The 24825-nt window shown below is 36.0% G+C and overlaps 3 protein-coding genes across 4 annotated transcripts; all 3 read right to left on the bottom strand.

Moving 5' to 3' along the window:
* Window positions 1–639: 639 nt before the first annotated feature.
* On the bottom strand, window positions 640–4980 carry LOC145230120 (DCN1-like protein 2). Its single transcript, XM_080095498.1, has 7 exons — window positions 4774–4980; window positions 4213–4423; window positions 3073–3241; window positions 2871–3001; window positions 2407–2489; window positions 2053–2149; window positions 640–1014 (listed from the first exon to the last, which is right to left on the bottom strand). The coding sequence occupies exons 1-7, from the start codon at window positions 4774–4776 to the stop codon at window positions 938–940; spliced, it is 771 nt and encodes a 256-aa protein (XP_079951624.1). The 5' UTR covers window positions 4777–4980; the 3' UTR covers window positions 640–937.
* A 4951-nt stretch (window positions 4981–9931) lies between these two features.
* Window positions 9932–14829, bottom strand: LOC145230232 (uncharacterized). Its single transcript, XM_080095613.1, has 3 exons — window positions 13652–14829; window positions 11041–11224; window positions 9932–10293 (listed from the first exon to the last, which is right to left on the bottom strand). The coding sequence occupies exons 1-3, from the start codon at window positions 14732–14734 to the stop codon at window positions 10013–10015; spliced, it is 1548 nt and encodes a 515-aa protein (XP_079951739.1). The 5' UTR covers window positions 14735–14829; the 3' UTR covers window positions 9932–10012.
* A 2076-nt stretch (window positions 14830–16905) lies between these two features.
* Window positions 16906–23882, bottom strand: LOC145230051 (succinate--CoA ligase [ADP-forming] subunit beta, mitochondrial-like). 2 transcript variants are annotated; one of them, XR_013860545.1, is made up of 12 exons: window positions 23720–23882; window positions 23132–23279; window positions 22951–23050; window positions 22524–22692; window positions 21696–21798; window positions 20931–21095; window positions 20247–20408; window positions 19569–19711; window positions 18623–18743; window positions 17873–17961; window positions 17120–17411; window positions 16906–17077 (listed from the first exon to the last, which is right to left on the bottom strand). XR_013860545.1 is itself a non-coding variant. In XM_080095416.1 (11 exons), the coding sequence occupies exons 1-11, from the start codon at window positions 23777–23779 to the stop codon at window positions 17337–17339; spliced, it is 1335 nt and encodes a 444-aa protein (XP_079951542.1). In that variant the 5' UTR covers window positions 23780–23882; the 3' UTR covers window positions 16906–17336. The 2 variants fall into 2 exon arrangements, 1 of the variants encoding a protein (XP_079951542.1); XM_080095416.1 differs by having other exon boundaries at window positions 16906–17411.
* Window positions 23883–24825: the final 943 nt, after the last annotated feature.

Below are 24825 nucleotides of genomic sequence, written 5' to 3'. Positions count from 1 at the left end.
ACTAAATTCACTACAAGTTTCTCCGTTTTGCCCCTACATCAGTGTTTCTCAACCTGGGGGTCGCGACCCCCCAAGGGGTCGCCAAGCACTTTTAAGGGGGTCGCGGAGACGCAACCGAACACGGAATTATTTTATCTGTATCAAAAAAACTTTCCCTGTGACTTTTGTTTAGCATATAGTAACTCACACGACCGTTTGATTTAGAACGGGCGCAACAATATTTGCGATTGTATACTTCTATAATTGCGGGTTTTGGTTTTTCTTAACATAAAAAAAACACGAAGTAGTGAAATAGTTAGTGAAAAATAGGCGTTTTCCGGAATACAGCAAAACGCCGAACTATTGCAGCCACGTTAGATTGCAAATGTGTGATGAACACAATCAACACATGCTGGTAGTTAAACTTCCTGTGTGTGTGCGTGTGTAAAGGGGTCGCGTGGTGTTAGAAAATCTCTAAAGGGGGTCGCATAGTAAAAAAGGTTGAGAACCACTGCCCTACATTGTAGCTTCGGCTAACCGTTACCCAATTTTTCCTGTCTCTCTGCAATGGATTTTGCGTTTGGGGGTAGGTACATGGCACAGCAAAAAAAGTAACTACTGCTTTAAACAAACCTTTCCACGCATAGCAAAACAATGATGTTTAGCGCAGTATGTTTTAATTAGCTGGCGCATATGGCGAAATTGCCAAGTAAAACGAAGAGCGCTGCACTGCGTCGGCGAAAAATAAAGGCAAAATCGGTCAAAAATCGCTGCCGAACTGGTAAAAGTAAATTTACAGCAGGAAATATAACATTCGCTGAGCGCTTGTTGATGGTGATATACAGGCATTGACTTTCTGCCTTTAATTGAATATATTGTGGATTGACGGAAATATATGGAAGTGACAACCGGTTACGTTGTCTGCTTGTTGTTTATGACGCAAATAATGAGGAAAAAATCAGGTTGACATCAAGTTTTGTTGAACTATAGGTTTTGCCCATTCCACAAAGTCATCAATGAGTACTGGCCAGGCACCTATAAATAATACAAGTTTTATACCTCTTAAAATTGCAAAACACAACAATATGAAGTACAGTATTGTTAATATGTATTGCTATTTTTAATCAGACTAATAAACAATTTTTGTATACTGAAACTTATCGTCAGATTTTTTTACCATTTAAACACTTTTACAATTTCTGTTAGTTGTATGTGACTGTATCATTTTTATTTAGGGAAAATACCTCAATGCATAATACAAAACCACATTACCAGCAGGATTTCTGATTTTATTTGACAAATTTTATTATTTTGGTGGTACAGTGATTAATTATTTTTTGGTTTCATGCTATTATGGATGTAAATATTTTTTAATTGCCGTAATTGGGCAATATAATTGCTGGTGGAAATTATTGAATTATTTATTCTGGGTTCATACAAAATGAATCGGGTTTGTTTTTTGAGCAATGTTTTGCAGATTTGTTGCATGAAAAACACAATGTCATATAGAGGACAATGCAATGTGGTTTTTGCTAATAACCAAGTAATTTTGATTGATTCAAACATGTGCATGCAACATATGGCACGCAACAGATATTTAGGTGGCCCACACTGAAGTAGTCAATTGTTTTGTATGTTAAATCGTACAAAGTTATTATTTGAACTGCATTATTGGCATTTTTAACAACGTTTCACAAGGTAAAGAAAGGGTCTTCATAGAAACTTGGTTCAAATTTTTGCCCTTTCAGACCTGTGGAAACAACCAACAGATCCTTAAGGGCGCAAACTGCAGTTTGGAAACCACTGCAATGAATGATTTTCTATTAAAATAGGTCTGTTCATTACCTACCACTCAGCACCATTATAAATGCAGATTGTGACCCAATGCAATAAACGGTTGCACGCCCCTGGATTATAACATAGAAAAATTACAGCTGTTTGAAAACAAGTTGGGTTATGAAGCAATCCCTTAATGTATGCCAACCACTTTTTTTGCAGCCCAGTTTTTAGGTTTAAATCACAGCTTGTTAAATTAAAACAGTTTTAAATTCTGTAAGACACTAAGTTGGCTACCTTCCTCATCGTAGTTGGCCATATCATCAGCAATCATCTGCGAAAAGTCTAAAAGTAGGTTCCAAGTATCTCTTGGAATGGCACGCTGGTAAAACTTCTGTAAATATATCAGCTTGAGAAACACTGGTCTAAAACATAAGGTTGAGAACCACTGGTCTAAAACATAAGAAGCCTTTTTTAATTTGATGTAAAGTGTGTTCTGTTAATAGAAACATGTGGAAATACATAGATTTAAAGTATTCAAAATGCAAGAGGTGTCCATTTGCATTGTGCTTAGTTTATAACTAAATGCATTTTACTGCACACCAATGAAGTCACATCAAACATATTTTTGCCCACTGCAACATAGCCCACCTGTAAATATTCTGACCACAGACCAAGGAATTTAAATCTGTCTCCAAGGAGTATATTCCAATATTCTAATGCCATATCAAGGTCTGTAAATCAAAGCAAAAATTGAAAATTCAAGTTATGATGGATAAATGTATAGATGTGAGTTAAAGGTAATGAGTTTTCAGATACACTTAAAGTATATTCCAAAATTCTAATGCCTAATCAAAATCTGTAAATAAAAAAAATTGAAAAAAATGAGTTATAATGCATATTAGGATATATGTATAGGTGGGTATAAAAGGCAATACATTACCAGCTGCACTTGCTTATAGTAAAAATAAAACTAGGTGATTAATTGCCAATAGCTTTACACAAAGAGTCATAATATAATCCATGACCTACTTAACATGGTAAACTGTATTAACAGCTGTTGAATGCCAGATTAACCTATCATTCACACAAAAGTTATTATTAACACTACTCACCAAGGCCTTTCTGACCAGGATTTTTGGCGAAGTTGAATGTGAACTGGTAAAAATCACGGAACTTAGTTTTGTCGGTAATTTCATTCGCCAAGATGGGTAGTTTCATGCGCAGTTTCGAAAAGTCATCACATCTGTTTGTGGTCACAAAACAAACTTGTTTTTATGTATACACAGCACAAAACACAAATTTCTGCTTTTTTACCCAAGCTCTATCATGCCATCCATGAATTCTTTTTTCGTAAACTCGCATTGCGTGGCGGCATGAAATTTCCACGCTATAATAAGGACAAGTCTGCTAGTTGGCTCGACTTGTAGCTCATCACAAAATCTGCAAATTCCTTCAACTCCAATCTTATCATGGTCCGCAGTATCTGAACAAAATCAAAATTGAAACCTTTCACCTAAATGTATTGATATTAAAATTTACTGTTATGGGGACCTATGCAGTGGTGGGATTCAAATTTTTTGTCAGCCGGTTCTATCACAAAAGTCATATTTTTCAGCCAGTTCTGTTACAAACAGTCCATGGACAGTAACCAGCAATGCTAACCGGTTCGCTGATCTCATAAAATTTTGTGAGACGGTTCTATAGAACCGGGGCAAACCGGCTGAATCCCACCACTGGACCTATAGGTAACCAAGAAGGTCAATTGAAGCAAGTTTTAAAAGGCAAAATTTTTACTAACTACCTATCATGGGCGTAAATTTCTAAAAGTTTTAACCACTCATTCTGAACAAAACACGGAGAACAAACCCATATTAGACAGAAAAAAGCAAAAAAACAAGGACAAAAACAATATGCCAGCCCACCCACCCACTGTAGAAAAGGGAACCCATAATACTAGTGGAACGAGGTACCGTGCAAAATAAAAAAGACAAAATATGGGCAACCCTAGTTAGTTTACAGGAGTGGTCAACTCTCAACATTTTGCTGATGTGTACAATGCATTAACACAGAAGCTTATCAAATCCAATACATATGAAATTATTTTTATTACATCACTTGTTATGCCGCAACGTTATGTCAGTTCCTGTATTTGTTAGTTCTTATCTAGTCATTAATTTGATAGTTTCTGAAAATGCACTGCTAATATGTGTTTTGGTTACTTTGGCCACTAATGGACCTCTTTAATTAAGTTAGGAGGGAACCTATACTTTATGATCCATATAACCCACTAATCAAAGGCTACAGTTTGAGATTTGGAAAGCAAAAAAAACATAGAAATTTATATAGAAATCATAGTACACCAGGCCTTTTAAACACATGATCGCTGGTCTACATCGACGCTTCAGGGCTGATCCCTGGTATTGATCGATGTCTTAACTAAAAATTGTAATGTACCCTTTAATGAATTATACAATGCTTCGAGTTTTCGTTTGTCAACGGCTTGTCTTGAATCCCTGTATGATTCAGGGTGAGAGAAAAAACTGTCGGATGCAATATCAAGTCTCCAGTTGTTGTGGACTAAACATGATATTGCGGATTTTTCACTCAAGTTCGTTAATGAAATGAACTGCCGGACTTTTTCTCTTTGTGGGCCTTTCAGTTTGTGCTGAAAAACAAAACTTTTTCAACCCTGTGTTTGTTGTTTTTAATAGTAAACCTCAGTTACACCAGAATCGTTTAATCTGCATCTTCGCATAATTCAGACAAAACTTTGAAAGTGATTTGTACTGTGTTAAAACTTTATTTAATATACATCATTTAATTCGGCTCTTCGCCTAATCGGGACAGTTATTTTTTTGGTTCAAGCGATTTAACAGAAGTTTACAGTATGCAAATTAACTTAATGTTTAGTAATTCCTTCATAAATAAAGCCAAAAATAGGTACATTAACGTTTTAAACAGAATCCGTTTTGCCAAAGTAATTGTTTTTATTTGGTGTTACCATAAAAATGTTACCATATTTGGAAATTTTCTCTTTTTAAAGTTTCAGACTGTTATGTGCATCACGATTCATCACAATTGGATTTAACACAACAGGTTGCTAGATACTTGCGACTCAAATCATCAGTAATGTCGCAAAACATGCAGAAATAAGTCCAGTTTTAATTTGGCTACAAAATTTTACGATATATTACACCTGTTAAACGAACAACAAATCAAGGTTTTAATTTTGAAAAATAGAATGCAACAATCTAAACCGTAATAAAAACTTCAAATGATATAAAAATGTTCTGTGAAACCTAAATAATCTCACAATTGACACAAATTTACGTGACATTACCGACAAATAAACAATGAATAAGCTTTTCGCGTCACAAGGGAATTTGCCCAAATCAGCTGTTACTAACCAAGAACCAATAGCAGATTGACACACTTTGACCAAACCACTGCAGGAATTTGTTTGTTTGTTTGTTTACGACAAACAACAAATAAAAAAGTAAAAAAACAATTTACAGTATGCATAAAACAATCTAACTAACCAAATTTTTGAGTGCATTCAACCTTACCAAGTAGTCTCAGCATTTTTAATAGCAATAAATCCATTTTTTTAGAAAACAAAGAAGGTTTTAGTTAAATGTATTTTAGTTTTTCGTGGTTCTTTGTACGCTAGTATTTGGCCTTGGGTGAAAAGACTACCGTTTAGGGGGACTGCATGAAAATTAACACGACGTCACGACTGTTGGTATTTTTTCAAGCAGCCTGTTACGTAGGCCAGTGGTCTTCAACCGGTATGCACGGGGTGCACCAGTACGAAAAGGTATACAAGGGTGCATCACAAACTGTTAATGAACCATTAATATTTGACTTTTGGACATTATAAAATGTAGGTTTCAACTGATGTATAACCCAGGTGATCTTTTTCAATGTTTTTACACGGGCCGTGTCAAGTTTGATGGTGTCGAGTGTTGGCTTTTTCGCCGATCTTGCATAGAAAATTCACGATCATATGCTTGGAGGTAATTGACATGGTGATGTGCATAATAATCTTTCATATCGCTTTTTACCTCAGTTTATTTTTTTAAGTAAACAGGGTGCATGAGTTCGCCATTACAACTTTAAGGGTTCACAAAACCAAAAAAGGTTGAAGAGCACTGACGTAGGCTACATTTTTGAAATCACTAACCACAGTTCTCGCAAAAAAACAGGACACACGACTCGATAACCCATGTTTCTTTCGGTGTCTTTGTTGTTTTACGTAGCCGTTCCTCAATAACAATGTGATGAAGTGACAATGAAAAAGGATTAACTTGTCTTTCTTAATTGTGCTAAAACTTTTTCGTAATCCGAAACCCTAACGATTAGCAATTCTCATAAATACGCATAGCAAAAACAGAAGGCAAAGCGGGACCATTTGTGTTTTGTTGTTGGTGGCATTTGATCCTATCTTCCTCTCAAATTGAATTAAATTTATTAATGTAATTAAAGACTTATTCAGGTGTCCTTTCTCATTTCCTTTTCTACGAACGTAGCATACCAGTTGACTTCTGCAGCACTTTACAACGACGTTACCAGTGTACCCTATAGGCAGGGTTGCCATACCGTCCTTATTTCTAAGATTTGACCTTACTTTAAAGGGCAATGCCTTGGAAAAGTTTATTGTCCTTATTTCTATGAAATGTTTTTTTTTTACCTAAGTTTTTTGTCTTATTTTAAACAATTACAGGTAACAGACCGATTACAATAACAGACAAATCCCTGATACAAGTAAAAGTAAACCTAGACCTTTAGCTGTCGTGACATGCACAAAGTAATTTCTACAAACAGGTAGCTGCTGGAACGGATTGTTTCTGAAAAAAAAATACGTGTGATATGTAGGGCCGATGCTTTGGCGGTATCAGACCGAAAACCGATACTATATAATAAACGAGTAAAATCTGGTTAGGCCTGCCTGTCGTTTTTGCCACAATATCGGTCTAAATATCACTTGACGCAGACTTTTTACTCAATCGCCAGTGCATCACAATTTCTTTGTCCGGCCTCTGTTAGCATATAGAAGACGCCGAACGAACGATGTGCCAAATCAGCAATTTTAACGACGATTCGTTTATTTGCAATTCGTTATATGGTTGGGTAAAAAGGACGTTGAACACATAAAAGTGAAAGCTATTTACTTGTTAAGTACTGTCTACTCTGCATTGTTAAGTTATTGTGCTTTGAGCTGAGGTCAGTTTGGATTGGGTTTCGATGAAACTAAATGCAAACGCATACTAGATACTGAATTGGAATAGTCAATATATACCTGCACAACAACATCTAAATGTGGCTGCAAGCAGCACACCTTGGATTCTTTAATGTTGCCCAAGAAATTGACTAATAAAACACTTTTCTTTTGTTGTGTTCATACAAGATAAAAAAAACGGGATAGAAAATAAACGAGATTTTTAAAGTGAACAATGCACATTTATACGTAATCACTAAAACTATCGCGTATCGCATCATAGGGCAGTAGGCTACTTTTTGTGTAAAATATCGGGTACTATAGTATCGAAGTGAAAACCAGGTATCGGGCCAACCCTATAGTGATATGCCATGGTTCGTAAAAAATGCAAATACTTGTTTAGAACCGTTTATATCGTTTCGTATGAAAATTTAATTATTCGGTTGTCCTTATTTCGGGGTCCACGACGATGGCAACCCTGCCTAAGGGCTTGCCACCATAGCGTCAGTAGTAGATTTTATTAAAACAAAATAATATCGGTGTAAAAGTTGCAGTAATTTAATATATATTACAACATGTGTAGATATTCCAAAACCGTTTCGTCTTTTAAAAATGTCACTTTTGTACGTTTCTTGACGTTCTTATTTCACGTGTGTAAAACGAGTAAAGGCGCCGGATAATTGTTCCATTAATCACATGGGACAAAAATTAAAAAAAAACTATCAAAGGATGCACCAGAGAGAAAAAGCACACTGGTCTAATTAAGGATTTATTATAACTTTTCGTGAGGGAGACAAAATGCCACCTTAATTCTTAGCTTTAATGGTGAAAATAACGGCCCAAACAGATGTAAAAAGCGACATGCATTATTGTTTAAACGTTTCGGCAGAGATATCACTGATAATGGCATGAGCATTTGCCGAAACGTTTGAACAATAAAGCATGTCGCTTTTGACATCTATTTGGGCCGTTATTTTCACCATTAAACTTATGAACAGATCCGTGGCTATATCATGTTTCAAATTCTTAACTTTTTATCCACAATAAGTATTTAAACATTACTTGTTGACTATTTAAAAACAAAAAAGATGGCAGAATGTTTGTAGCTTTCGATTGCAAAAATTATATAACGTTTAAAAATAATTAAAAGCCTATTTCCATGGAACCGTGCGAAAACCTATCAAAATGGTATAGGTCAAGATATTAAACTAAACTAGCCTAAATTTTTAGTTACAAGTGGTATTTTTATATTCAGTCCCGCCAAATTATTCTACACAAACTTAATCTCGTGTCATTTAAGCTGTATTGGTTGTTTCGTGATCACCAAAGACTTTGACAGGTCATCGACCAAACTGTTTGATATTTTCCGATATACTCTAGGCCTATATGTCGGCCTAGGTAGCAAATGAAGATCTCCATTACGATTGACTTTCAAGTGAAGTTTCTTCTGACGTAAAAATCGATATTAAAATCCGATCACGCACCTAGTTCACGCGCGTGACTGTACAGTGACACTATGAAACTCGATCACGGACATTTGGTTTCTGTTTAAGCAATGGTTAACATTTTAAACTTGCACTGATCATGACAACAGCGATTGTTGAAAGGCACACAATAAATGAAGTAACCACATAGCCTATATTTCGCTCTTCGGTGGTACTTGATAGAACTATACTTTTCTATTTGGGATTATAAATTTTATTGTGCGCTTTTGTTTTATGGATTCTACCTAAAACAATGTACAGCCACATTCTCTATTATTAAACCGGATAATAAACGTAGGGCCTATACAATTAAACAACTTTTAGTTAGGGATTCAAGTTTTTGCCTTTTAAAAGTTCACCGTGATTTAGTAACTGAAAAGCGATAATGTGACAACAACATTTTTACATAATTTTACTTAGTTTGTTTCGATAATATTCATCATACAAAATAAATAAATCCATGTCGTCAGCAAGGAAAAGTACCATCTATCAGTCACAAACATTGCCGGAGTCGTTCATAAAATCACGTTTTCTGTTTCAAAAGGGGAAAAAGATGGCCGACAAAGCTCCGACGTTCCCCTGTGGCCTCAAGCAAAAGACAGCCGGCATCAAGCCCGGAGAAAAGGAGACGCCTCTGAGCCGAACTCTATTATTCCCAAAACAAATCGATCCGCAATATCGATCCCTTGCGTTGTGGCAGGGTGCTGCGGTCGGGATATTCAATTTCCTGATGTTCGTTTTTGCAGTCTTACTCTTTGTGCACATGCTGCATTATACCCTAGTACAGTTAAATAAACTGTTGACCAGTTCCATAAATACCCTATCTCTCATGTCTCTTCCATTTTCGACTTCAAAACAATAATAAAAACATAAGTTTAATATGTCGTTTTTTACGTCTATTTGGGCCGTTATTTTTACCATTAAACCTATGAACAGATCAGTGTGTAGTGTTACAATTAAAAAAACAAAACAAATTCAACTTCTATACAGTTGTTTCAACATTCAATATCTGTATCGTTGCCTAAAGTATGCGTTTGTGTCTAGGTGAGCTGATAGGTCAAGATTTCTTTTTGGTGAAATGACCGGTCAGCCCTGACGTTTGTCCAATTGACCACTACGTGTCGTTGCTTCCCTTGGGAAGCCGGTTTCAAATAACAACGAATCAATCGAGAAGCAATTGGTTTAAAATTGCCCAAGGCCGTTGAAAATGAAAACATAAAACAAATGCTTGCTTCTGAAATATAGACCCTTTATCTCATGTATCTGTCGTTCAAAAATGCTAATATGGTGATAAGATGTTACCTGAAAAACTGATGGACCCTGAAAACCCTTTTTAAGTGTCATTTTATAATGGCCTGACCAACACATAGTACACCAACAAGGGAAATGCTCTATTTCATTAAAGGCAAAATATAAGCAGGCCTGATCATTGTAAAATTTGTACACCAAACCCTTACAAACAGTTAACCGCTTTTCAACAAGATTATTTTATTTAAAAAAATGGTGTGAAACTCGCAAGCAGTACAGGACATGGCTTCGGCCGAAAAACACCTTAAATCGGAAACACACATATTGAAAAAGTGGTAAAACATGAAAAAAGCAAAAAAACACCAACAGAATTAGATAGCGCTTGATTGGTTGTGGCTAGTGTTGTTGAATTACAATCAGCACAGGCAAGCCTTTGATCTGTGTTCCTGATTTTGTACACAGTAGTTTGGGAGAAAGTTTCAGGTGTTTTCCTAGTCACTGGTTGATTAACACTTTCACTGTTGGCCAGCTCAAAGTAGTGACAACCTTTTGTGCGAGGAGGTGCTGGATTTTCAATGTCATAACCTGGAAATATACACCAAGTTTAACATCAAGTGAAAAGCCAAAAATATCGGAAAGAACATCCTTGTGGAAGTATTTCACTTGCTGCAACTTTGCTAATGTATATAGCTATTTTCGGTTCTTGCATAAGTATGAATTTGAAGAACACCGCTTTTTAATGCTCTTACACTGGCAAAACAAATGACCTATTTGTTTTTGTGCTTAAATATACCACTGTAAGATTCAAGAAACAGACTGGGTGATTGTATTCCTATGCCTTATTTAACTTTGAAACATGGTATATATGCAGTTGACAGAATTTATATGAATTTTAGTTGATTGTGAGGCATTTTTTTTATTTTACACGCTATTGTGTCATTCTGAAACATTTTATAATTTAAAATTGCATGAATTTGCTGCTGTTGAAATTTTACAGCACAACATTTTTTTTAATACTTTCAATAAAAAAAAATTGTGTGTTGCTATTGGGAAATTAATGTTAAAATATATTACCTGCAACTATTGGCCACTTTTTAATAACACACCACATTATGAATGAGTTAGTTATGCAATTGTTGCTTGCATATTTTTTCAATGTCAAATAATATTACAACTGAGGCTTGGCAAAGGCAACAGTGGTTAGAAAAGGTCGGGCATGAATAAAACATTGGGTAGCCTGACACATGGCATGACCCATGTATTCCACACAAATAAAGACCCTGCATTTATAATATTTTGCTACTGTGCAAGCATGATGTTTCAGTTACCCACCTTTACAGATAAAGGTCGGTTGGCCACCTCTTAACTTGGTTCGATTGAATATTCTAAAAAATGGACATGAGGCTTCGACCTCACGGCAGTATCGGTCACATGGTACAAGTGGTGCTCTTGTCCCATTTCCGTCGGTTCCATAAAGTTTGTGATGTTGGGCGCATATCCAAGACTTGTAGGAGTGCTGCAAAGATACAATAACTGCTTAATATCAATGTTAAAACTTGAAGTTTGTTCATATCAAGCCTTTAAGTTTGAGTTTTTTCCTACTACTTTTTGATGTAAAACACTATGTACGGATCTGTTCATAAGTTTAATGATAAAAATAACAGCCCAAATAGATGTAAAATGTGGCTTTCATATCACTGATGATGGCATGAGCATTTGCCGAAACGTTTGAAAAATAAAGCACTTTTTATGTCTATTTGGGCCGTTATTTTCACCATTAAACTTTTTGCCGCACTTCGACATTTACATATGCAACTAAAATAGTGCGTATATTTTAATGTATGACCCACAGGGCCATTTAGCATGTAAAACCTCTACTATAGATTAGGGTTATCTGAAAATTCAAGAAAATGTTTTTCTGGCACTACAACCTTGTCAAGGATTCTTAATAATTGTGTGATTCAACGTCCAATGAATAATTTATACAGCCGCTAGTTAATTAGCTTGTGTTTGCTTTGTGGAAGTGCAACAAGGAGTTGCCGTAAACTGTAAATGTTCGGGGAATATTTAATTTGTGCAAAAGAAGGTTTTACATAAAAAAATATGACATAAAGATATGCAGGTAAAAAATATCAACTAAGCATTTGGAAAGACAGGTTTTCGCTGTGTGGAATAAAATTATTTTGAAATATAAAATAATCAAGACGTTTTATAGTTTCCATACAAACAAAATCACAGAATAATTTGCAGTTGTAAGGGCTCTTGCTATAACAAAAAAAATGAAGTGCAAACCTCTACGCCAAAAAGTATGGGCATTTTTTTACATATTATATAGCATAGCCACTGTTGGTCAATTATAAAAAGTCTTTAAAGTGAACTGAATTTAAGACATTAAAGTGAACTGAATTAAAGACATATTTTGATTTGTCAAATGCAAACTATTTGGATTTACAGAACTGTTTTATACAGGTTGTAATGTTTCACAGTAAAAAACCCTAAATCTTCTTAAGTAGGGCCAATTCTGTGTTGGGAAAGGCATTACTGAAACACACCATAATTGTTTTGTTTCTCTACAGCAATAGTAAGAGCCACAGATGACATAAAATCCATCAGCAAAAAAACCAATGCACCTACAAGCTCCAGATGGGAGCACCTACTCTTGCAGTGCACACAATAATAGCAAATGCACTGGATCAATAAATACTGCAAGTAGGCCAGAAAAGTGTGATCAATACAATGAGAAAGAATAGGTTTACCTTTAAGTCATCATGGAAATTTAAAAAATGGCTGTAAATGCTATACCCTAGTGGTGTGGACTTTGTTTAAATTAAATTGAGATTTGGGGGAGTTCCTTTGCTCATGTAAATGTTATTGGAAAGGCTCTATACAATGTCATGACTATTCCCATTGGATTTTAAATCACTTATCACATATATATCCTTTACAATTTAACACCATTGCAATTATAAAATTTAAAGACAACTTTTTCCTATGCTTGAGGTACAAAAAATATGTTGTAAATGTCACATTTTTACATATTTTAGCGAAAAAGTAAAGTAAAGAAGTTACAAATTCTAAAAAGCTATATATTTCAAGTAGTTGCAGATTAGTATGTTTCACAAAATCTCTCTCTTAATACTAGGCATCCCATTATTGGTGACTACTAATTAACTTTTTTTTGTAATAAAAGTGTTGGACTTCTATTTGATTGAAATAAATATGCATTGGCAATAATTATTAACCCTTTTTTCTCGTATCGCTTGTAATAATTGGCATACAAACTAATATTTCCCCTTTTTGTACGCCTAAGTAGGAAGATATCTCACACCAAAGGTCTTATCTACAGCTTTATCGGGTGATTTGGTTACATTCCAGGGCTTTGGTACGCATTTTTCTGTCAATTCTTTGAAAAATTAAAACTGGCTCATAATTTTTTTATGCAGAAATAGCAGTCTTTTTCTGGCATTTATTTGGATTATGTACTTCCATGTTTTAGGCCAACAGCCTATTTTAAGTACCACTGGTGCCAAATGTACATTGTTTTAAATTTCTACATCATTCAAACTTATGATTGCTGTAACACCATTGCCATAGGGAAAAACTTGCCCAAAAACAATCTTTTTACCACTATTGTAAACAAGACATTGAGAGCAATGGACAATTATTTTACCACATGTTTCAAAAAATATTGTTTGATTCTGTTCCTATTTCTGTTTCTATTAATATGCCTTTATTCCTGATGTGTTTATCAGTGTAGAATTTTGTTTCTAACAACATTATGAAAACCATTTGACAACCCACAGCTCAAACATAGAAATTTTTTTTAACCAAAATCAATTGTTACAGTAGGTGTTTTTATAGCCTGTAATCTTACTATCCTGCTGCTAGAATAAATTACCAAAGACTAAATATTACTACCAGTACAGACAAAAAGATAACTTACCAAGCATTCTGATTCATTTCCTTTTATGGAGTAATTATCAGGGGTGGCGTATTTTCGGAACATGTTTCTGAAGACAACATACGCTTGATAGGCAGTGTAATCGTTATCTAGTACTCTTTCAACATTGCAGTATTGGTTTTCTGGTTTCATTTGATTGCAAGAAAAGTTGCAATTACCCATGCTGTAATTGCACGAGAGTAAATGTTCCCAAGAAAAATGATTACAAAACAATGTACTATTCCATGATGTCTGTTTCGACATGGATTGCCCACAAGACGCTTCTTTTTGTCCATATGAAGCATTCGGAGTGTTGGAAAATTCCCTATTATGTCGTAATGCGTTTAATTTCACTATCTCGTTGCGTGCACAAAATTTCAGTTGGTTATAGTAGGCTGTGCTGAAATGGTCTGGATGCGAGGTTAAACATTCGAGTTCCAAAGATGAAGTAAAAAAGTCTGTGTATGTTATCCTTGCAGTTTCGCAATTCCTTCTTGTAGAAGTAGCATTTGCTTGGTGGTAAGAATGCACAGGGTGCAAAATGCTGGAGAGTATAAGGAACAAAAGGAAACCTCGATAAGCATGTGTAAAACCCCTGTAGAGTAACCCAAGGCAGTGGGGATTAAGAAAGGGCCCATAGTTACAGGATCCATAAACCCATTTGTGGCGTGCGCGAGGAAATACATAAAAGTGAGTCCTTTTCTCTTGAAACGTGCACCTCAATGGTAGGGCAGCTGAGGAAAACGTCATCTTGGATTTAGGGTGATGAGCGTGACATGTACATTTCATAGTAATTTGGTAATCTGAATTAGTAACAGTCCTAAATTCATCTATATTAGTTGTTTCATCAACACGGTTGTTTTGAGTGAATTGGCTGCCATCTATATAGCATTGCTTTGAGCCAAGCATATGTGCCAGAGGATAACACATAGTGTCCGTGTTTTCTGATGCAACATCATACTTTTCAGGTTGGAATAAACTTGAGTAATATGTCCAGTTTGTAATAGCTCCTTTAAGTCCTTCATCACCGAGGTCATGCAGATTTCTACATACCCAGAGGGGCAAAACATTCATGTTTGATTGCATTGGTACAGATCATGTTAGTAGCCTGATACCTTTGCATTTAAATGTCCATATTTTCCTTCATATTCCTGGAACTGTAAAATACTAAAATGTCAGAAACACAAACTAAGAAAACTAACTAGATTGAACTAAATGTATGGTTGCAACTTGCAATAGTATATATATTTATTACACAAATATGCTACTTTAAAGAACCAAATGTCTGTGATTCCTCCAAATTTGAACTATAAACCGGAGTCTGCAAACCTGAACACATGTGAATTTTACAGCAGCAAATATGTGTACACTTTCGCATTACAGAACAAAGGCGAGTTACGTAAAACACAAAACTAACAAAAAAAACACACTTTTTTCTTCTTCTACGCCAAACCTAATTTCTTAACCATAACATTCAACCTTTAGTTATCTGCTGGCGCAGTGAATGTGTCAACGTACTGTTCTTCAGGCTCTCGGCAATCTTGTTGTTATGTAGCTGCTTTACAGCGACCACTGGCGAAAAAGTAAATCTAATACGCCGCCCGCCAGTGCAAATCGACAGAAAACAAAAAAAACCCCGAGACAATCCATTTCATTTATGGAAGGCTGTCTTGTGGTGAAAATGACTTTCCTTTTTTATTTTAAAGCACTTGCGCACCCCCAATTCAAGAAATATGGCAGCTTATTGGCTTGATAACAGCTTGTTTAAATGTGGCAAACGCATTTGTTGGTCGGTTCGTTTTTTTTTTCACAAAGAATGCGAACGAAGAAATTAAAGAAAAGAAATGTATGAGATCAGGAACATGACGTATTGCATGGTTGATACTATATTTGCAACTTTTGCTCTTTGTAATATTTTTAATTCACTCGGGACAAAATGATGATCTTGTTTTCATTTTATACTAATAGTTAGATGATATTAAATGGTCAAAGCCAACTTCTATTGTACATGAAGTATCATTTTTACGGTAGAGCTACTAACACCATAACGCACACGACACCCAAAGTCGATTAGGGAGCGTAAAATGCTGAATTTTTTATTTAGCGGCTATAAATGGGTTGGGTTGGGAAATAAGTTTTTAAATTTTTTACATTATTACCTAATTTTTTGGGTTAGTTTTATTGAATTTTAAGTGCTAATACCTTACCCCGACCCTAATAGCCCTCACCGTGAGCATTTTTGGAGATATAACCAAATCGACTTTGGATGTCGTGTGCGTTATGGTGTTAATAGCTCTACCAAGATTAGCTTTTTACCAAGATTAATCACGCATTCTGACCAGTTATGTAGGGCAAGGTTTAAGTCGATGACGGCCTTGGTTCAGCCAAACTTTAAATTCTTTCTCAATGTTTACGATGACGGTTTTGTCACTTTTCAATCAAAGTCATATAAATTTACTAAATATGCCTACTACCGGCATTTTGCTCTTGATTTTCAAGTTGGCCAGAACTGGAATAAGATTGTTGTCAGTCCGTGACTATGGAAGTTCTTAATTGCAGGTGTAGTGATGAAACGCTGTAGCAGTACACATAAGAAAACATACGTTTATGAATACTAAAACGACTTACCGATTTTAAACCATTTTATTGTTAACACAAAAAAACTCCAACAGCTTAGCAGCACAATGTTGCCAGGTAACTTACTCATCCATACTTCGTTTTCGCAGTGGCATTGCGAGACTATAGTTTGTAAAAAAACAACTTTGAGGCAGATTCGTCAAGAAAATTCTGCTGTAACTGCGGTGACCCGAAAATCTTTTTTGTGATTTTCGTTGGAGGGTGGGGAAATTAAATATGAAAAATTTTGAGAACCACTGAGCTCTAAATGTTGCTGAGAAAGATGCGCTGCACAAACGAAATCAAAAACACTAGCTTTGCATATCGCGCGTAACCTTGTTTGCACGCCCTTGACATACAACACACAAATACACGCAGCAACCGAGGACAAACAGTTACACAAATGAACGTGCAATAGCTGGACGAACATGGATCACCACAAACCGAAGTCAGACACAAAAACCGCAGGGTCTGCTGGCAAATTGTTCTTACTCTTGATGGTTGGCGTTGAAGTTTAAGAAAACTGGATACAGAACAGTTTGCAATTTCGCTCCATTTATGTCGAAATATTGAACCGTTACCACCTGTCAAACACATGGCCACCAAAGGCAATATGGTGCGTTTTGATCTACTCATAAATATACTCAAAGTTTTGTACCCTGTTTTTTTGAGAAACTAAATAAGGCAAAGGCAGGTATGGGCAAAAATAAGCTACTTGAACTTTAGTAACCTTTTAACACAATCAAAAAAAGGTTACTTGAACTTTAGTAACCTTTTGACGTCAAGAAAAAAAGTTGCTTAAACTTAAGTAACCTTTTGACGTCATCTAAGGAAAGTTTCTTGAACTCAAGTAACCTTTTTACGAAAGGCTTAGATAGCACAGGAAAAATTTGAACTTCACAGAGAAAATTAATTCACTTTTTTGTAGAAATTGCTCAATTTAGGTTTGATCACAAAAAATGGTGCTGAACTTCGGGACACCCGGCATTAGAACTTTGGGTACGAAAAAAACAACAACAAAAATATATAGATATGATGAAAAATATTTTTTGTACTCTTGAGTGATTTGTTTTCAAATTGGAAGTTCAAATTTCACATCGATTGATGCTTCCTTCGCCAAGTTGACAATATCGGAAAGTTTTACCGCCTGAAATGTTAAGGTTTAAATCATAAATGGTAGAATATTACAAGTAGGAATCGAACGTTATTAACGGTAGTCAACAAGGCCGATATGCTAGGGACCGTTGAATGCACATGCTTTCGTTGTGCAAATATAAAATAATGAAAAAGCGTGAAAAACAGCACCTAACGGCCCCTAGGCAACACCTTTTGCCGTAGAAGGCAGGTAGTGCCACCGTTTAAGTAAAGTTATTCTTTCTTAAACTTATAGACTCCTAACCTGCCATTATAAGTCGAATGCGGATAATCGCATATTCGGTTTAACTGAATTGCAAATCCCATATAACCTACGCAGGTTTGACCGGGTAATTGCACATTCTGGTTAATTGCACAAAAGCTGGGTAAATCGGGTATGACATAACATGAATCGCCTGTATATTGGCTAATATATAAAAGTTGTACTTGAAGATAATTTTATGGTTGGCTCACCATCTTTGCAGCTTCATTGAGGTTGTCGCAAGTAAGGATGCGAAGTTGGGATTGGGCAATCAAGGCTTTAGCGTCTTCAACCTGAGTTCCTGTAATGATAATGTGAAGAAATCAAAAATTTTACGTTTCGGGGGCCTGTGGGTGAACCGCTGGGTCATTCAGGGTCAAACTTTGAGAGGATCAAGTTTGGACAACTAACTAACATGTGTTTAAATTTAAATCAGTGGTTCTCAAACTTTTTTATCATTTTTTTAAAACGGCCCCTTTGCCATTTTATCGAGGGCTCGCGGTCCTTAAGCCTGGGGGTGTATTTTAGAAAAACGAAAGTGTATTGCAGGATATTAGCTAGTTGTGCAAAATTACTCATAGTAATCCAAAGACAATTTGTGACATTACAGACAAGAAAAACATTACGATTGGGCGCAAACAATTTCATTTTTGTTGTTGTCATGCAATAAAGGCTATTGTTTAGCAATAGAGACAGTCGATCTTCAAATCTACATTAATTTAGTGGAACAAACCAAACGAAGTACTACATCAAACATATTTACATAATGTTGTTTAGGCATGTGCTTGCAACGGTCTTTTTTCTCAGGTTGTGGCGCACTAACCAACTAAGAGTGGCAACGCACAAAGATTTGACAGATCAATGCGAAACCGTTAGGTTTGTCCAATACAAAATCGTACTTGGTGAGCAGATACAGCCGCGTTGCATTGGGTACATTTTTATTCAATAAGTACTGTGCTTACCCTGAAGACGGACAATAATAGGAATCCTGAGGTCAAGACTTTGCGCAGCTTGAATAATTCCTTGTGCGATGATATCACAGCGCATGATCCCGCCGAATATATTCACCAATATTGAGTTGACCTGGGAAAATATGGCAGATGTTACGTCAGAACACATATCATGTTTTGAACATAAGTACGGACCTGTTCATAAGTTTAATGACTAATACACGGCTCAAACAGACGCAAAAAGCGACAGGCCTAACTGTTTCGCACCATTTTGTTAATTTTTTATGTGACTCAAGTGGTTATAACCGGGTGTAACTGATGTAGCCCCTCATGAGCACTTGTAGAAACGTTTGAACAATAAAGCATGTCGCTTTTTACGTTTATTTTGGCTGTTATATTCGTTATTAAACAAGTGCTTTGTTTTCGGTTAAGTCGGAATCGAAGTGCTGAAATTTGGACCGACTCTACAACCCTATATGCTACGCTCAAAAACATTTCATTGGTAAGTATATTAAAACTGTCATTAGGGGTAAAAAAAAACTGCATTTTAGTAAACAAATACTGTAGAAATGCACTATTTTGTGTGTGTGATCTTTTCCAGGGTTTGAAACTATCTGTTTTTTTTCCGGTCGAACCCCACCCCACCCTAACATTGGTGGCTAGGTTATAGGGCCCACTCAACTAGACCCACCAACGTTTCGCCCGAGTCGTATTTTACTCTCACTGTGCACCAAACTCACTCTATTGTGAGCTACCGCCACGTAACGCTTCATAATACGGTGTAGCTGCAGCGCGTTTAATCATGATCCACCAATTGTGCCCAGCACTATTTTGCGCTCCACGCCGTTTTAACGTTGCGCAGCTATATCCAGCTTGGTGATTGTTTAATGCAATGGTGTCGTATGGGCCCTTTCACCAATCGAAATAAACTCAATTCAGCATTGCAAGGGCAACTTACCGACGAATCTGAGGTAATTAGTTTGAAAGCCTGCTCCACTTGCTCTGAGGTAGCTCCACCTCCGACATCCAGGAAGTTGGCTGGGACTCCTCCGTGGAGCTTGATGATGTCCATGGTTGCCATGGCGAGGCCGGCCCCATTAACTGTGTGAAAGTCAAGTATATAAGTGTAACAGGTCACTGTGACACCCATGACATAAAGATTGATGAAAAAATAATTTGATCTAATTAAAAATATAATAAAAAGTTGTGGGGACATGTGGGTGAACTGCTGGGTCATCCGGCTTCAAACTTTGAAAGGATGAACTTTGGATAACTAACGAACATAAGTGTAAATTTGAATAAGTTTAAAGCACTCTTTCTTGAGCAAAGGCTTCGAACAAACCAGTGTTAGACAGAAAAAATCAGGTCAAAAACAATTCATTTAAAATGGACTGCAAGCATTAATAAAATCTACAGTCATTCTTTATTGCGTGTATTTTTATGTGTATATCATCCAAACTTTTAAGGCATGTTATTCAAATCAAATCTATTGAATTTCCAGTTACAGGGATATATCATAAATGTATCACAAAATTCGTAGACATACATTTAACGCCATAACTATTTTAGGCTGCCACAAACATTCAACATAACACACCCATCATCGTACATTACACAAAGATATTGATTAGCTAACCCAAACATCCAATGTTGCCATCAAGACCAATGTAATTGAGGTTATGTTGTGCAGCCTCTACATCTCTCTCATCCTCTTGTGACCAATCTCGCTGTGCGAAGATTTCAGCCTGACGGTGACTTGCATTGTCATCAAAGTTTAACTTGGCATCCATGCAAACCACTAATAAACAAAATAAAAAGATTTAATTCACGTAATTGTTCCAGTGGTAACAAACAACACATGATAATTCATGTGCAGTTTTTCAAAGTTATATGATTGTGCAATTGACAATGGAAGTTCTTGAAATTCGCAGTGTCAGTACATATTTGGATGCTTTTGATAAACTGTGCAACATACAGAGCACACTTAGAGCTCTGTTTAGACACTTAGTTGAACCATGTTTAAACGTTTGCCTATTACTAAGTACAGAATAGTTTAGGTAGTCATATAACCAATATGCAATGCTTTTTCATGCAATTAACAGGACTAACAAATGCTTGGCATTTACTATCTCTTTGCAATTAAACAGATTATGTGATTAACCACATCCTTCTCTACTGTTAATCAGATTTTGGCCTAATTTCAAAATTGTGTATCGAAAGATTTGGCATACTTTTGAGAAAGAAAAAATCCACCGTATTAAGGCACCATGAAAATAGGTAAGGATATTGCAAGAAAATTAAGAATAGTTTTGGGACTTACCACCGCCTTCTGAGTCTTCAGACATAGGGTTTATTTCGATTAGTGTTGCATCCATTTTTACAAACAGATTGTAAAGTTTCTTGATGTAGTCAGCTGCTTGGTTGAGGTTGGATTTTGAAAACCCCATTCTGGTTGCTAGGCGTAAACACTGCTCATCTGTCGTACCTAAAAATATTTTTCAATACATGTTGTTTATGCAGGTAGCAAAAATTCTTAGGCTTAAGAAGTTGTCACATTGGGTTAATGGCGACTAAAGAATACAGGGTTATTACAACTTGGATAACAGTATGAACAACAGTGATAATATCTAAGATATGAAACAGCCATGGATTATTAAGCTTAGCTTTAATAAATCTTTGTTTAACCTAAGTCTCAAAATTAAAGCAAGAATATCTGTATACTAGTAACACATGTCTTAAAAACAAATTATGGTTAAACACATGTCCATTTTTGGTGCTTTGCTTAAGAAGTGTGCATTAATCATGAATCACATGTGTGTACCAAGCAACACCACAAAGATTTTGTGACACAACCAAACATGCCACAACCTAAAGCACACAGATAGTGCGTAAAATAACGTAAGGTGTTTACTTTTCTATGACAAGTGTCTGTTAACATAGATGTGTCACGCTGTTGCTGTGGTTAACCACATTTAACAACATAGTACACTTTAATACCCTTAATGTCGCATACAGTGTCTGATATGCAGGAACTATTTACCACAAAGAAAACTCAGTTACATATTTTACTAAAGCACTAGCAAACCTTTTGTGATGTCCACATATTCTTTCAATATAGCTTCAGGCTGCTTCTGAGCTACTGCTTCAATGTCCATACCACCTTGAGAACTTCCAATCAAAACAGGGCCCTGCAATTACAAAACAGGGCATAACTATGTTTGACTATATAAAATCATCACGCCAAATAATAAGCTGAAGACAGTGCGCACTGTTTCTGCCTATAAGGACTCAATAGTAGTGATGGGACGATACCAGATTTTAAAGCGAGTACCGATACCAAGTACCATGTGTACATACCTTCGATACTGATTACCGAGTACTTAAATATAGTGTTGTACTTAGTTGTATATTACTAGCTGATTTATCTGCCATGGCCGGCGTACATACGCACACACACACATGTAGAAAAATGTGATTTTCACACAATAGCGAAAAAAACTTACATAAACTGGTGAAACTTTTTCCCGATTTGTGCTGTGCGAAACAAATATTGGGAAAAAGTTGCCCGTATTCTTATAGTGTAAACCGGTCATTGGTATCGAACGGTGGCATTGAGGCAAAATATTTTGATACCGAGTATGAGTATCGATACCACTGAAATCGGTACCCATCCCATCACTACTCAATAGCGCAGCTGGTGACAAGAGATTGGCTGTATAAGCAAGTGTAGCCATCCAGCTGCATTGATGAGACCTTATAGGCTGAAACAGTTTGCACTGTCTGCAGCTTAAGTTTGACTAGTTCCATGCAAACTAGTACAAACAAACTAACAGCAGTGTCATATGTCAAGCACATGTCAACAGGTTGTATTATTTTTACATCTAAAGGTTAACACATAAATGAACGAACTTACAAATCTTTCGAGACCTCTTTCCATCGTAATAGCAAAGTAAAACTCTCTTCTGGCATATCTCCGTTCTACAACAAGCACTTTATTGCACATTCTTCCCATTTCGCCAGTTTGTTTGGTGAACAACTTGTTGCCAATCATTTGACTTGCGATCTCTTTGGCTTCTTTGGGACTGAAAGAGTAGCAAAATAGCCACATTTCAACTAAATGTTAACACTACTTACATCAGTTTACAAGTGTCATAATGCATTCCTTTCACAACAATTTGCAAAGGTGAAAATGTGAGCTGTCTTATTGCTTTTTTAAAGATAACAACCAGCGTTAGACAGAAAAAAACTGTACACCAAATTACAGATGAGCTATAATCAACCTGTGCTTTCAGGTTTCATTAAAAAGAGTTCATTTATTAACTAATCATTAAATTCCTTACGAGAAGACAATCTTGACACCTCCCTGTAGTCCGCTTTCAAAAGTTCCTTTCCCCCTTCCACCAGCAAGAACTTGGGCTTTTATTACGGAATCTTTAGTTTCTGAGCAAAAAAACAAGGGGTTAAAACTTTTAAATCAACAGTCCTTATGCCATTTATATGTATACTTAAAAAAGTACATACTTAGGGTTTTTGCAACATTAAATGCTTCCTCTGGTGTCGATGCAACTCCTCCCTCCGGTGTCCCGATGCCAGCATCTTTTAATATTCCCAAACTGATGTACTCGTGCAGTGACAATTTGCGGTGTTGGTTAACAGAAGACGAAACGACCTAAAAATGTCGGATATATTTTTTATAATTGGCTAAATTGTATTGTATGCGATCTGGCAAACTGTATTTAATTTCTTTATCAAAGAAAAGCATTATAAAACATTTTGCACTTTTTTCTTTTTTATAGCAACATGAATTATTACAAAAGCTATTTTGTAGCTGTCAGCAATTATGTCAATCTTGGTGAATATTTTAGTGTAATTGTGCCACATATCATTCCTTTCATTGAGTTAAATAAATGCAAGTAAATTGTTTTTCTGCATCAGAAACAGAGCTACAAGCCTTTAGTTGCCTTCAGGAATACAGAAAGCATTTGTCAAAAATGTAAAAAAGGAATTTAAACATAAACTGCTCAAGATTTGGAAGTAGTTTCCAAACAATGGATCCAACAAATGTCTTTAAACTGTGTTTAAATAAACAAATCACAATTGCACACTTACCTTAAAAGTATTAAGTGCTGATTTGGGTGTTGTAAGTATTTTTCGCAAAACAGAAGCCATAATTTAAAGTAAATAAACAAACGCAAAGTTTATGTTTAATATGAAGTTGCTTTTTCGCCTAGGTGTAATATTGTGCAATGAAAACTGCAAATTTAAACAAAACGGTAAGTTTAAAAAAATACGTACTGTTTAAAAATGACTTATTTTGTGTGTGTTAAATGTGTTCTGCATGTCTTACAATTTTCTTATGTCTGACAGGTCCATTTGTTCAATATAATTTACATATTTTCTAGCATTTGCATTTAGAAAAGTGCAAATGAAAACGTGATTTCTAATTTATGTTTTGTCGTCAACCAAGGTGAAATGTTAGCAAAACCGGTGTCGCAAGTCGCGTGTCGCATATCGTTTGTTTGTTCTATTATTTAACTCGTTTTGTGGCCACATAATCAGGGAGTCGAACCGGAACTGAACCCGAACCCGCGAACCGGTTTGAGCGGTTTATTTCATTAAACCCGAACCGAACCCGAACCGAACCCGAACCGCTAATTACGATTTTCTAAAAACCCGAACCGGAGTTGAACCCCATATTTTGTTTGGCGTTGGACCCGAACCGGAACCGAACCAGTAAAAAATGCAGTCTGTTTTATATGTTGTGATCTTATTCAAAACTAATACGCGAGCTAACACTTATAGGGCGTGTCAAAAATTACAGTGCACGGGCAAAATTCTTTTGGAGTTTGATATAGCCAGGTAGATGATGGGTTGAGTTAAATTGACATGAATAAAAATTTGAACCGGTTTAAAAACCGCAAACCGGTTCGGACCGGATAATTTGCCCGAACCGGAACAAAACCCGAACCCGAAAATATACATTTTTTAAAACCTGAACCGAACCCGAACCTTTAAAAACAAAACCAAGTGAACCCGAGCCGAACCTCAACCCATATGACAAGCGGTTCGACTCCCTGCACATAATACTAAATTCTAAATTTTTGTCAAAGTACAATGAAGGTTTTAGAAGACAAATAAATCCGCCGCATGTGTAACTATCACTTTAATTTGAAATTAAATTGTTGATTTCAAAACGCCCTTTTAAAACGTGGATG

Source organism: Phallusia mammillata, chromosome 5 (genome assembly GCF_965637545.1).
Source record: "Phallusia mammillata chromosome 5, kaPhaMamm4.hap1.1, whole genome shotgun sequence".
NCBI classification, from domain to species: domain Eukaryota; kingdom Metazoa; phylum Chordata; class Ascidiacea; order Phlebobranchia; family Ascidiidae; genus Phallusia; species Phallusia mammillata.
This window is presented reverse-complemented; position numbering and strand designations above follow the sequence as displayed.

Coding starts and splice junctions, on each gene's coding strand:
- LOC145230120 (XM_080095498.1), bottom strand. Junction 2,150..2,406: donor TGTGGTCAGAATATTTACAG/GTGGGCTATGTT, acceptor ATATATTTACAG/AAGTTTTACCAGCGTGCCAT. Junction 1,015..2,052: donor GGCCAACTACGATGAGGAAG/GTAGCCAACTTA, acceptor TATTATTTATAG/GTGCCTGGCCAGTACTCATT.
- LOC145230232 (XM_080095613.1), bottom strand. CDS start 14,734: ATGCAATCAAACATGAATGTTTTGCCCCTCTGGGTATGTAGAAATCTG. Junction 11,225..13,651: donor GAAATGAATCAGAATGCTTG/GTAAGTTATCTT, acceptor GTATCTTTGCAG/CACTCCTACAAGTCTTGGAT. Junction 10,294..11,040: donor ACCGACCTTTATCTGTAAAG/GTGGGTAACTGA, acceptor GTATATTTCCAG/GTTATGACATTGAAAATCCA.
- LOC145230051 (XM_080095416.1), bottom strand. CDS start 23,779: ATGGCTTCTGTTTTGCGAAAAATACTTACAACACCCAAATCAGCACTT. Junction 23,051..23,131: donor TAATGTTGCAAAAACCCTAA/GTATGTACTTTT, acceptor TTTTTTGCTCAG/AAACTAAAGATTCCGTAATA. Junction 19,712..20,246: donor TGGCAACATTGGATGTTTGG/GTTAGCTAATCA, acceptor ACTTTCACACAG/TTAATGGGGCCGGCCTCGCC.